This window comes from Heloderma suspectum, chromosome 1 (assembly GCF_057233095.1).
Source record: "Heloderma suspectum isolate Gila_16-S chromosome 1, 16-S_ref, whole genome shotgun sequence".
Lineage (NCBI taxonomy): Eukaryota > Metazoa > Chordata > Lepidosauria > Squamata > Helodermatidae > Heloderma > Heloderma suspectum.
Window position 1 is genome coordinate 393,442,363 of NC_139458.1, and position 12,215 is coordinate 393,454,577.

Consider the following 12,215-nt stretch of genomic DNA (forward strand, 5'->3'; position numbering starts at 1 on the left):
AGCAGAATTGGCAGGACCCACCACTTGTGGATGGGAATCGGCAGGGCGGAAAGGAATCGGCAGGGGCATAGGCACCCTATTGGATTCTGCCATATTGGATTTACCTGTGAGGGTAAAATAATCTTTCTATTTTAAAATGGGACAAGAGAGCCTTCTCTTGATCAATGTTCATAGGTGAGCTAAAGCCAAGTATTTATTATTATTCCATTTCCAAACCAAAATTTTAATCTCAAAAGAAAATGTTTTTGTTTCAGTTCATTCTTAATTATTGCAATTATCGAGTACATTTTACCTTTTTCTAGAATATGTATGATCTGCATGAATCTGTTAACATTTCTTTGAATTAAATCCACATCAAGATTCCAAAAAATTGTGTGTTTCCACCTGAAGAAAAGCTTGCCCCATTCTTCCTGTGAATCCCACAACAATTTACGCAATGCAAGTTCACTTTCAATTTCAGAGAGCTCAGCATTCACTCTCTGAGAATCCCCAGTTTGACCTCTGTGTGATAACTTTTCCAGTGACAGCGATTTCATGTCACTAATGGAATTATCAAAAACAGTCTGGTAATTCGCATACGTCAGAATTTTCTCACTAATAACTGCTGATTCTTCAATGAGGCTTTGAATCATCTCTTTAGCTGTCTTAGGCAATGTTTCACTGAGGAGGAGGACAGGGTTTCTTACCTAAACAACAAAATAAATTATCACCACAATCACCAAAGAACTTGATTTCATTCTGTCACAAATTCAGCTGCCTCAGCATAGAGATGTGATATGATATATACATGGGTAAAACTGGGTTGTTGAAGGACTAATATGAACTCTGCATTATGAGGAGTGTTACAGAACTCTGCCACTACAAGGCTGTTAATGCACTGTATCTAGTTTTGGTTTTGTTACAGAATTCAGATCTAGGCGCTACATGAAGAGCATTTCCTGCTCTCCTGCTACATAACCTCTAGGTGGCATTGTGGTATAGCAGAAGAGCACAAATACACAAATAAAAAAGTGTTTTCTTTCGCTTTCACAAATAATACTGCATTTCCTCCTCTAAAAAAACTCACAACTCACCGAAAGTGCTCTTTAGACACAGAAGTGGAACTGGAGAATCACTACTTCATCTAAAGAACCCTTAAACAACCATGAGTAGGGAATGAGGTTTGCACATTAAATGCCTAGTGTAGAAAAGCTCTAGAGGTGGGTGGGCACTCTCAGAATTTGCTTGGATTGGCTCAGAATTTTGCCGAGTTTCCCAGGATAAAATAAAATTGGGAAAGCCTGAAAAACAATCCAAATTAATCCAAGGGCTTGGAAAGATGTTGTCCCCAACCTCCTGGCACTGTGCTATCCCTTGCTGTCCCCCAAACTCATTTCCTCCTTCCCTTGGCAGCAGCAGGAGCAATGGCAAATGCATGCAGGGAGAGGGCAGAAGATCTCCATCACCCATTTGCACTTCCAAACAATGCTGCATAGGGCACAGGTGACTTTGGAAAAACTGAAACTGCCACAGCCCCTGTGCCTCACCACATTGTTAGCAAGTGTGATGGGGAAACAGAGAGTAGTAGGGAATAGCAGTGGGGAAACCAAAGAGGAAAAAATTAAAAGAGCCCCATTTGCGCACACTCCCTGGTTACAGGTAAGTGAGGGGAAAGTTTTCTGGTCCCATTTCTGTGCAAAAACAGGACTGTGAATTTTTTTTTTAAGGGACCTGACCCTGATCACGATTGGAACCAGCAAGGAGGGATTGGCAGGGGTGAAGGGGGTGAGTGACAGCTCCTTCAAGGTGCCATATGGGCACCATTGGAGGGGCTGTCACTGGCAAGGGGAAAAGGGAGTGGGCAGTGGCTTGGCTGCAATTGCGAATGGCTATCACAGCCCCGCTGGAGAAGAGAGGCAGGGGTTTCTGATGTTCTTGCCAAGTGTCTTGCTGCCTAATGCCCTCTACCTACAATTGGCTGGCAGATAACATGCCAATCCATCATGGGTAAAATAACCCATTCTGAAGACCATGAGTTCTCAGGGTGCATTGTCTGGGAAAAACAAGCCACCCTGAGAAGCACGATCTGGGTTCACATGACACGCTAACCAACGATGACTTGTTTGGGAAAACAAACCATCATTGGTCAGCGTGTCATGTGAACGCAATCAGTAACTTACTACTAACTTACTTTGTTTTTGTATTCCCTCATTTCAGCCTGCAGGTTGTCAATATATTCTCCCAAGCCTTCATTGAATTTTATAATATAGTCATCTTTAGTTTTTTCACAAATAAGAACAGTTGATTGAAGATTCTGGAGTGTACGCACAACGGTCTGATAGAGAGCAAGTTGCTGAAGTGGAAGAAAGATGTCATAGTCTTTTGCAATGAAGTAGAGCTCAGAGAGACTCTCAAACTGAGTTTTTATTTTGGGTAGTTGTGAGGAAATTTCACTGAGGTATAGCAAATGCTCAATGAATCCATCCACTGTTACTAGTTCTTTGCTCAACTTTGCTACTGCTGTCTTGGTAACCTGAATGCAATGAAACATTAATATTTTAATATGCACGTATACAATTACTCCCTGGAAATTGTGAGGCAAGCCTCCCAGATGTGGCTGGGCAGGTCTGTGTGAGGTGGGGTGAGAGAAGTTTCCAAGGAACGAAAGGAATTTGGATCAGGTAGAGCCAGAGACACCTTCCTCTCAGAACCAAAGGTCTAGCGTTGCAACCACCAAAACTGCTATGCTAACCATAGAAGGTGCAGAGAAGTTCGTACTATATTGTCAGGCCTAAGCCTAGCTCCAAGATAGGATGCAACTAGAATTCATTATGGACAGACAAGGAGCAGAAGGCGAATAGAAGGGAGTGGAATAGAAAGAGAGGGCTGTAGCTCGATAGAGCACACCCCAGGTTTGATGCCCCCCATCTCCAAGTAGGGCTGAAAAATCTCCTGTAGTGTGGGGCTCCCTAGTGAGATGTACTTAACTCCTTGATGGTCTGATCTTTGGGTAGTGGTGGTGGTGGCAGCGATGGCAATGAATAGAAGATACTCTGTTTGGGACTCTCTCCTCAGTAATAATGTTATTAACAAAGAATACATTTATATATAACTATCTGTTCTAACAAAATTATTGCCATTAAGCAGTATTTTATTACAACACAGCCATTAAGCAGAGATATGTTTCCCAATGTTGTCAATGAAAAATGTTTCCATATAATGCATTTTACCCTAAATCTTTGTGTAATGAAAAATTGCTGGCTTGAGCACTACTTGTATTGGAAAGGCAGGATATACATTTAATTAATAAATAAATATTTTTAAAAAACTGCTACACTTACTTCTACAAGATGTTGATTCTTTGCATCAATAGCTGCATAAAAGCATGCATGGATTATATCAAGCAAAGCCTCAAAATATGGCAGGCAGTCTCTCTGATAGTTGAAACTTTTGACCTTAAACATAGAGATCCGTCTTTCAGTAATCATACATACAACCTCCATTATATCAGCTGTGTAGTTTTCCAGAATGTTTCTGAACTCATGCGTAGACATCTCTCTTTTTAGTGCTGATATCTTGTCAGTTGTATTCTTTGCTTTATCTACCATACTGCAATATTCCATAAAGTTCCTGCTGTAACTTTCTACTCGGGCCAGTGAACAACTCTGAAGAGCCAGAAGAGTCAGAATCTACAGAGTTAAAATGGCAACAAATTATCAACTATTAATTTATTTAATTTATTTAATTTCTATACCGCCCAGTAGCTGAAGCTCTCTGGGCAGTTCAAAAAAATTTATAAATTAAAATCTTAAAAGGCAGGGGCATATTGATCTTATCCTATAATGGTTTCAGCCGCACATATTAATAATTGTCCAAATGTAATTATTGAAAGAACCTAGAGTGCTCCCATTGGAAAGTTAGCTGACCGGTTATAAAGGCTGTAAGAAGTGGGCTTTCAGTAGGTGCAGCTTTTTTCATTCCTGCAGTCAAGCAAAATTCCCTCCTCGTGACTACTGAAGGTACAGGAGCCAGTTCTCTGCACTTGGTCACCTCTTCAGAAATGCAAGACACACCATGCAGATAAGGCCAGACTGAATTGTCATAGACCGAGACCACTCAGTCCTGGTCCTGCAGAATCCACAGCAGGTCAGTGGCAAACTAGATACGATGGTAGCAAATACATGCGTTTCAACATGCATCTGCCCCAATCACATAGAAAAGTATCAGCCTGACAGCAAAAAGGGGAGCCAAGGTAGGGGTTTTGTACTACCTGCACATTTTTACAGGACAGGTGAAAGTCTGTGGCTTTTGCATACCTATAACTTTTGGCTAATAACCCGTCTTCCCATTTTACTTCACTATTGCCTTCAAAATGATAGAATAAAGCTAATGAAAATGGAGCAATTAAAAACCAATTCTTTATACTATCACGATCATGGCTGGCAAAACATTTCTCTGAAAAATATATATTTTGGCATCCAAATGTTATTCTTACATAGTTTAACTTCCAAAACATACTTTGCTTTGGTAATCTGGATCTGTTCCTAGGATGAGATCACAGTTCGGCCATTTTGCTAAATACTGTTCTGGTTCAGGATCAACGTATGGCTGCATTATTTTATGTAAAGGCTGAACAGCAAAGATCGACAGCTGAGCATCTCGGGAAAATGGCATAACCTGATCTAATGAGAGATAATTCAGAAGTATTTACGAACTCAGAAACTCATTATGTAGTAATGCAAAATAAAGGCCGCAATCCACACAACTGCACAACTGGTGCTGGGAATCCAGTAGGTAGGATCTTTAAACTACTTTTAATCAGGAAAAAACCCAACTATTGAAACAACTCTGGGAAGCATCCAGAGCAGTTTGTGACAATAACAGAAATATCAGTTCAGTTTATTTCAGTGAACCCTGATCCGTACCTGACACGGAGCTTCTCTACACCAGCCTAAAATCCCACATTTAAAACGGGTCTTTCTGCTTCCGTTTTAAATGCAGGATCATGACAAACTCCCTTTATACGTGCTTCCTCGCCCCCTTTCCCCCTCCTTTTCCCCCTTATCTAAGCCTTCCACATGTTTCATTATACAGCTGCTATATGGTGCTATGGTCTAGCTCATCTTATTGTGAGTTTTCCTTTTTCCATGAGGGAACTCAAGCAGAACTCAAGCGCAGTAATTTGATAACTCATTATCTCCGATCTTTTAAAAATTGGAATAAAGTTCATTTAGTGCGGAAGATGCCCTGGAGGTTGATGATGTCATCTAAAGGACCCACAAACTTCTGTGAGTAACCAATCTCAAAAGCAGGATAAAAGCTCTGCGTGAAGAAGCCCATGGAAAGTATATGAGGCATCTAGTGGGCTTGGAGCCCTGCAAGAATTAGATGATGTGTGAAGCAACATCTCCAGGTGGGTTTTGCTGACACATTCTGCCCCCCCCCCTCAAACTTGCCATCATTGTGCAAATGGGAGTAGCCTTGTGGACAGAGCCCATGTGCAGCCATTACTTCATAAAATTGGTCCCTCTAGAGAATTTCCACCAGGCTGCAAGCATGGCTCATGCTTTCCCACAAGTGGTCACTTTTAGAATCTATGAACCATTTAAAAATAAATGTTCGCTAACTTTGTTCTTGATAACAAAGCTAGTTTAGGGAGCATCAGTTCTGGGAGAATATGAAAGAGCAAGGGAAGGGGTCAGTTCCTCCCTCCTTCCCACAAATGCTGTGCTTTAATTCCCACTCACCGATGCCCCATTAAAATATTTAGCATGACACAATTTGGGTTCTGTCCCCAGAATGTCTAATTGTGCCCTAATTTACCAGTATAATTGCTATATATATATATAACTGCACTGGGGAAAAGTTACTTTCCTAGAATCTGGTGGTTTTTCTCTTTAATTTCAGGTAAAAACTGATGTTTTGTCCACCATGATACATTCCATATTATGATTTATATTTTACATTAATGCAGAAATTTGTATTTGCTATAAATGTCAATAAATACACCTTCTATGAATTATGACTTTATTCTGCTCTCTTAGGAAAGATAGCAAATTGATTATATTTATATCAGACTTCCTTCTTTCAGTAAGCAGTGGCATCAGCATCACTAAGTTCAGTACATCATCTAGTACAGCAGTCCCCGACCTTTTTGGCACCAGGGACTGGTCTCGTGGAAGACAATTTTTCCACAGACTGGGAGGGGGATGGGACTGGGCCGCAGTAGGGGTGTGGGAACCCCCCCTTACCTTGGGTCCGCGGGGGCAGGGAGGCGATCCATCCCTCCCCCCCTGGAATCCTCGCCAGCCCTGGCCGGCTCTGCTCCGTGGCAAGTCCGTGGAGCTGCCGGCCGGCTCTGGCCGCTGGCGGAATTCCGGCTGCTGGGACGCAAATGGCATCTGCATAGCGGATGCCGTTTGCATCCCTGTTCTTTGCAGTAATAGGCTATGTAAAGATTTACGTAGCCTATTACTTGGAGAAGCTGCTGTACATAGATTTACATAGATTTATGTAGATTTACAGAAAGATTTACGTAGCCTATTACTTGAAGAACAGGGACGCAAATGGCGTCCCTGTTCTTTGTAGTAATAGGCTACGTAAAGATTTACATAGCCTATTACTTGAAGAACAGGGACGCAAATGGCGTCCACTATGCGAACGCCATTTGCGTCCCAGCGGCTGGAAGTCCGCCAGGGCCAGCGAGGATTCCGGGGGGGGGAGGGCCGGATCGCCTCCCCCACCCCTGCACCGACCCAAGGTAAGGGGTTTCCTACACCCCTACTGCGGCCCGGTTCCTAACAGGCCATGGACCGGTACCGGTCCATGGCCCGGGGGTTGGGGACCCCTGATCTAGTACATTACTCGTACTAACCAAATGTTAATTTAAAAAGTAATAATTATACCTAGTGCTACACATGGCTTAACAGAGATTACTTACCAATGGTGTTTTCAAGTCCATCCACAATTCCTTGCAACTGTATTGAAAATTGTCTTCTATTAGGAATTAGATACAGATCTGTAGAGAATTCTGGAGAACTGGAAAAGAAAGCAATATATTTTTGTTGGCAAAAGACTTTCATAACAGAAGTCTGTGGCAGCTTAAAGACTAAAGCTTGAATACTGAAATAAGTTAACTTCTGAGAGCAATTCTATGGCCCTGAGATGGCATCTGAGGAGGCCATAGAATGAATCCATAGAGGATTCCCCACTCGGAGGCTGTAGACAGAGCTACGTCCTCAGAGGGGGAGATCTGAGTAGGGATTTCCTCCCATCCCCTACTAGCTGCTGCTTCCTCTCTCAATGTCCGAGCTTTGACATTGGGAAGTGGAAGGAGAGGAAGACATGGGAGCATGCTTGTGGATGGGGAGAGGAGAGGATCCAGCAGCCACTCTGCTGCTGCCTCCGACAGCAAGCATGAGGCTCAGAGGCCCATCTAAAGTGTGCTAAAGAAGGATGGAGAGGCTTTAAAAGGCTCCCGTCTTCCTCTCACCCTGCTAGGCTCTTGCTGGCAGAGCCTAGGCTGTACAGGAGGCTCCAAGATCAGAGCCCTCCACCCTATGGACATCTATCCCTTAAGGAACTTCACAAAAAGAATGTTCCCTCCCCCCTCCTCCCCCCATACCTTTGAAAAGCCTCCCTGGAAGATTGGGGGCCTCTGCTGAACAATGCAGTATAGGGCATGGAACATCACTCAAAATTGGTCTTGAATCCCAAAAGAAGTTAACAAGGTACTTCACAGTACCTTGTTCCATTCTCTTCTCACACTCAGGGCAGGCCTTAGGGGTGGGCAAGCTGGGCAGTCACCCGGGGTGCTGAGCTGAGCAGGGCGCCAAGCTGGGATCAGTGGCTGTGTGTGTGTTTTTTAACGTACTGTCTTCAGTGAGCCAGGGTGGCAAAAAGCAAGTATATCTAACCTTTTTGCCAGGACTGAGCCACAGGAAGCAGAAGAAGCTCTGCCAGAAGGGTTTTCGAATCTGGAGGAGGTACTCAGGAGAAGCACAGCCCGTCCCCTATTCCCTCAGCCCGATGTAAGAAAAATTGAAGCACATCTATCATTCTGCTTTATCCCAGGACAAGGAGAAGCTGCAAGCGAGAATTCTCAGATGTGGTCTGTGCATGCAATAATTCCCACATGTGGCCCCCAGCTTTGTATACATATGCACGAGTCCTTTTAGGGGGCAGCAGCAGTGTCCCCAGCACCAGGCCCCATAAATCCTCTGGGTGGCCCTGAAAAGCTGACGGGGCAGGGGCAGGGAGGGGAGCAGCAAAGGCACTTCTCACCCATGGTGCTATTTATCCTAGGGCTGGTCCTGCCCGCATTATCCTACATTGTTCAGGAGGGCTCCCTGTCACTCTGGAGATGCTTCGGAGGAGTTGCAAGTGGCTGCAGGGGTATGGAGGGGATGGGAAACATTTCTTGTGAGAACTTCCTCAAGTTCAGATCCTAGCCTAACAGATTTATTAGGGCACATGTCTATAGTTTCTCCAACGTGGTGCCTGTTGGCACCTATGTGCCCACAGAGGCCTGTCTTGGTGCCCACCAGTCTCCCTGCCCCTCCTGATTTTTTTTTTTTTTATTTCTTAAGATTTTTACAATAGTTTTTAATTGGGAGCTGACATGTTGCAATGTGAAGTTCTTCTCCGCAGTACCATCTTCATCTGGGTTCAAAAGAGTGCCTCGTGTTTTGGAACTCAGACCCCACCTCTGCCTTGGCCAAGTTACTTGTCTGACCAGTTTGATTTCTGGGAAGCGAGTATTGTGTGACTGGCCATCTGCCCCATGGTAACCATTTTGTGAAAGCACCCGTGGCATTCGCTTACATTTCAAATGTGCCCACTGACTCAAAAAGTGTGGGAATCTCTGGCATAAGCTTTTATAGACTACAGCCCACTTTGCTGGATGCATTAAATCTTGGCCTCAGCTGGCAGATGTGGTGATGATGCCGAATAAATCAACAAAAATTGCTAGGCGCTATAGAAAAATTATATACACACACATACACACAGAAACAGAGAAAGAAAGTAGCAGTGGAGCCAAAGGATCATGAAAGGTAAGAGATACAGTACATTTCTATGCAACTCCCAAATATATACAAGATAAGAACAGAGAACCTCATTCACAACAGCACTCATCACTGATACCTTTCTTGATGCGCTATACTAATCTAACACCACGGGTTTACGCTAATTTAACCCATGGTCCCCTGATTCAGTTCCAAACCAAACAAAAGCAAATTTGCCAATCAGTTCTAGTTAAACCATTTACACCGGAGTCACCAGATGCTGAAGTCTTCTTTATACTATAACAGTAGAAACTCATTTACCTGCTCATCATCCCACATGAGATATGCCACGAATGCCCTTCATGAAGCGCAGCCAGGATCCAAGATAGGACATTTCCAGTGCAGGTAACAGAAGTCCACCCTCCACCCAATAGCATCTGAGTGCTGGGCTTATGCTCAACAGTATATTTTTGCAGGGGCGGGTGGCATTTGCCCCATCGTTGTCATGACCCTAGAAGAACAGCGGCAGGCCCAAGAGTGTTGGGGAAATCTATGTCCAGTTGAAGGCTGCCTACAGGTGAGAACTATGGGGAGCTTATGCCACAATAAATAAGTTATTATTTATTATATTTATAATAATTTATTATAATAAATTATTAATATAATATTATAATAAGTTATTATTTATTTGTTTTTTTGTTGCAACGGACTAACACAGCTACCCCGCCAGAAAATAGAATGTTACAAACCACTAAAATAAATATTTAGCTCTTTTGCAGTGTTATAATGCAATATATGTTCTGCAAAACAAGGTTTCTATACCTCTTATACATGAGTGGTTCATTATTGGATTCAGATATCAACTCTTTGCCTAGAACAGAAAGAAAAACAAAAGCAATTAATATGGTAACTTCTTCTGTATTGTTTCTTTGTATTAAGCCATAAAAATGTCTCAATCCTAATGTTGGTTATATATTTTTTTTAAAATCTAAGGAAAATCTATTGAAGTCCCTGAAAGACAAACAATTCAAAACACATTAAATTATACCTTATTACTTGAACCCTTCTCACTGGAGAGCCAGTGCGGTGTAGTGGTTAGAGCCTTGGCATAGTGGTTGAGTTCCATGACAGAAGAAATGTGGGATAAGGCTTCAGAGTAAAAGGAGAGGAGGGAAGCTGGGCTATTCCATTGTTTTTGCTGAGACGCCACCTGCCTTTGGCTCTTCCTCAACTGTCACCTAGCAGCAGCCATTGCATAAGGCTCCAGAACAGAAGGAAATAAGGTAAAAGGGCCACTCTATTAGCTCCGCTGAAAGATGAGCTCTTTTTGGCTCCTCTTCTCTCTGAGCTGTTTCCATCCCTGGTGGCTGCTAAAAGACTTCTGCAAGTTTAAAACAGCTTTCCCCCAATCTGGTGCCCTCCAGATGTTTTGGACTTCAACTCCAATCAGCCTCAGCCACTATGGGAAATGGTCAGGAATGTTGGGAGCTGTAGATATTTTGGAGGGCATCAGGTTGGCAAAGGCTGCTTTATGAATTGGTTCCTGAATTTGCTTTCCTTCCTCTTTCTTTCCCATCCCTTTTTCCTTTTGTGACATCATTTTTAGACTGTAACACTGAGGGAGGGATGGTCTTGTTTTTTATTGATCCAGATGCCACTCTGGGAGCCTTTTCAGCTGAAGAGCAGGGTAAAAATACCTTAAATAATAAACCAACTAAATACATAATAAATAATGCTAAGGATTGTGACTAAGGCTAAATGTACACTACTGCTTTGTAGCAGCACTGAAGTGCACTGATAACTGTTGGGGCACACTACACACTCAATATACCGCTTTTGTAGTATTATGTCCTGCTTTTTATTCCACATTATCCAATATACTGCAACAAATGTCAACGTGTGTCCTACAAGGTATAAATGTGCAAGAGGGATATAGCGTTATCAGGATAGGATCATAATGATATGACACAAGGTGTCGATCTGGGCTAGGAATCCCATATGATGTCTTCCCTCAGGACCATGATCCCCCGCGCCCCCGAGAATTGCTAGTAGTTGGCGGTGTATTTCAGAGATTACAGGACCTAAAATATAAATGAGCACTACAATATATTCCCCTTCATGGATCACTGCCTTGTTGTGGCAAAGGGGCTTGCGTAACTCAGTGAAGCCATAAGCTATGCCGTGCAGGGCCACCCAAGACGGACAGGTCATGGCAGAGAGTTCTGACAAAATGTGGTCCACTGGAGAAGGAAATGGCAACCCTCTCCAGTATTCTTGCCAAGAAAACCCCATGGAACGAAGAAGGAAGGCTGAGCGCCGAAGAATTGATGCTTTCGAACTGTGGTGCTGGAGAAGACTCTTACGAGTCCCTTGGACTGCAAGGAGGTCAAATCAGTCCATCCTAAAGGAAATCAACCCTGAGCGCTCATTGGAAGGACAGATACTGAAGCTGAAGCTCCAATATTTTGGCCACCTAATGCGAAGAGAAAACTCCCTGGAAAAGACCCTGATGCTGGGAAAGACTGAAGGCAAAAGGAGAAGGGGACGGCAGAGGATGAGATGGCTAGATAGCATCACCGATGCAATGAATATGAACTTGAGCACACTCCGGGAGAGAGCGCAGGACAGGAAGGCCTGGCGTGCTATGGTCCATGGGGTCACGAAGAGTCGGACACGACTGAACGACTGAACAACAACAACAATATATTATTATTTAACTTGCACTATGCAGTTATAATGTTATATGATATCTGATCCTAAGAATATCCCCTTCATGGATCACTGCCTTGTTGTGGCGAAGGGGCTTGCGTAACTCAGTGAAGCCATAAGCTATGCCGTGCAGGGCCACCCAAGACGGACAGGTCATGGCAGAGAGTTCTGACAAAATGTGGTCCACTGGAGAAGGAAATGGCAACCCACTCCAGTATTCTTGCCAAGAAAACCCCATGGAACGTATCACAAGGCTAAAAGAGATGACGCCGGAAGATGAGCCCCTCAGGTCGGAAGGTGTCCAATATGCTACTGGGGAAGAGCAGAGGGTATTTCCAAGTAGCGCCAGAAAGAGTGAAGTGGCTGGGCCAAACCCGAAAGGACACTCAGCTGTGGATGTGTCTGGTGGTGAAAAGAAAATCCGATGCTGTAAAGAACAATATTGTTTAGGAACCTGGAATGTCAGATCAATGAATCAAGGTAAGCTGGAGGTGGTCAAACATGAGATGGCAAGATTGAACA

At 43.5% G+C, this 12,215-nt stretch overlaps 1 protein-coding gene across 1 annotated transcript in view; it reads right to left on the bottom strand.

The window, feature by feature from the left end:
- The window catches only part of DNAH14 (dynein axonemal heavy chain 14), a 237,827-nt gene that overhangs the window by 196,449 nt on the left and 29,163 nt on the right, over positions 1-12,215 (bottom strand). Inside the window, 6 exon segments of the mRNA XM_084820967.1 lie at positions 293-686; positions 2,171-2,512; positions 3,321-3,668; positions 4,498-4,661; positions 6,920-7,017; positions 9,807-9,855. Coding sequence (XP_084677093.1) covers positions 293-686; positions 2,171-2,512; positions 3,321-3,668; positions 4,498-4,661; positions 6,920-7,017; positions 9,807-9,855 — 1,395 coding nt within the window.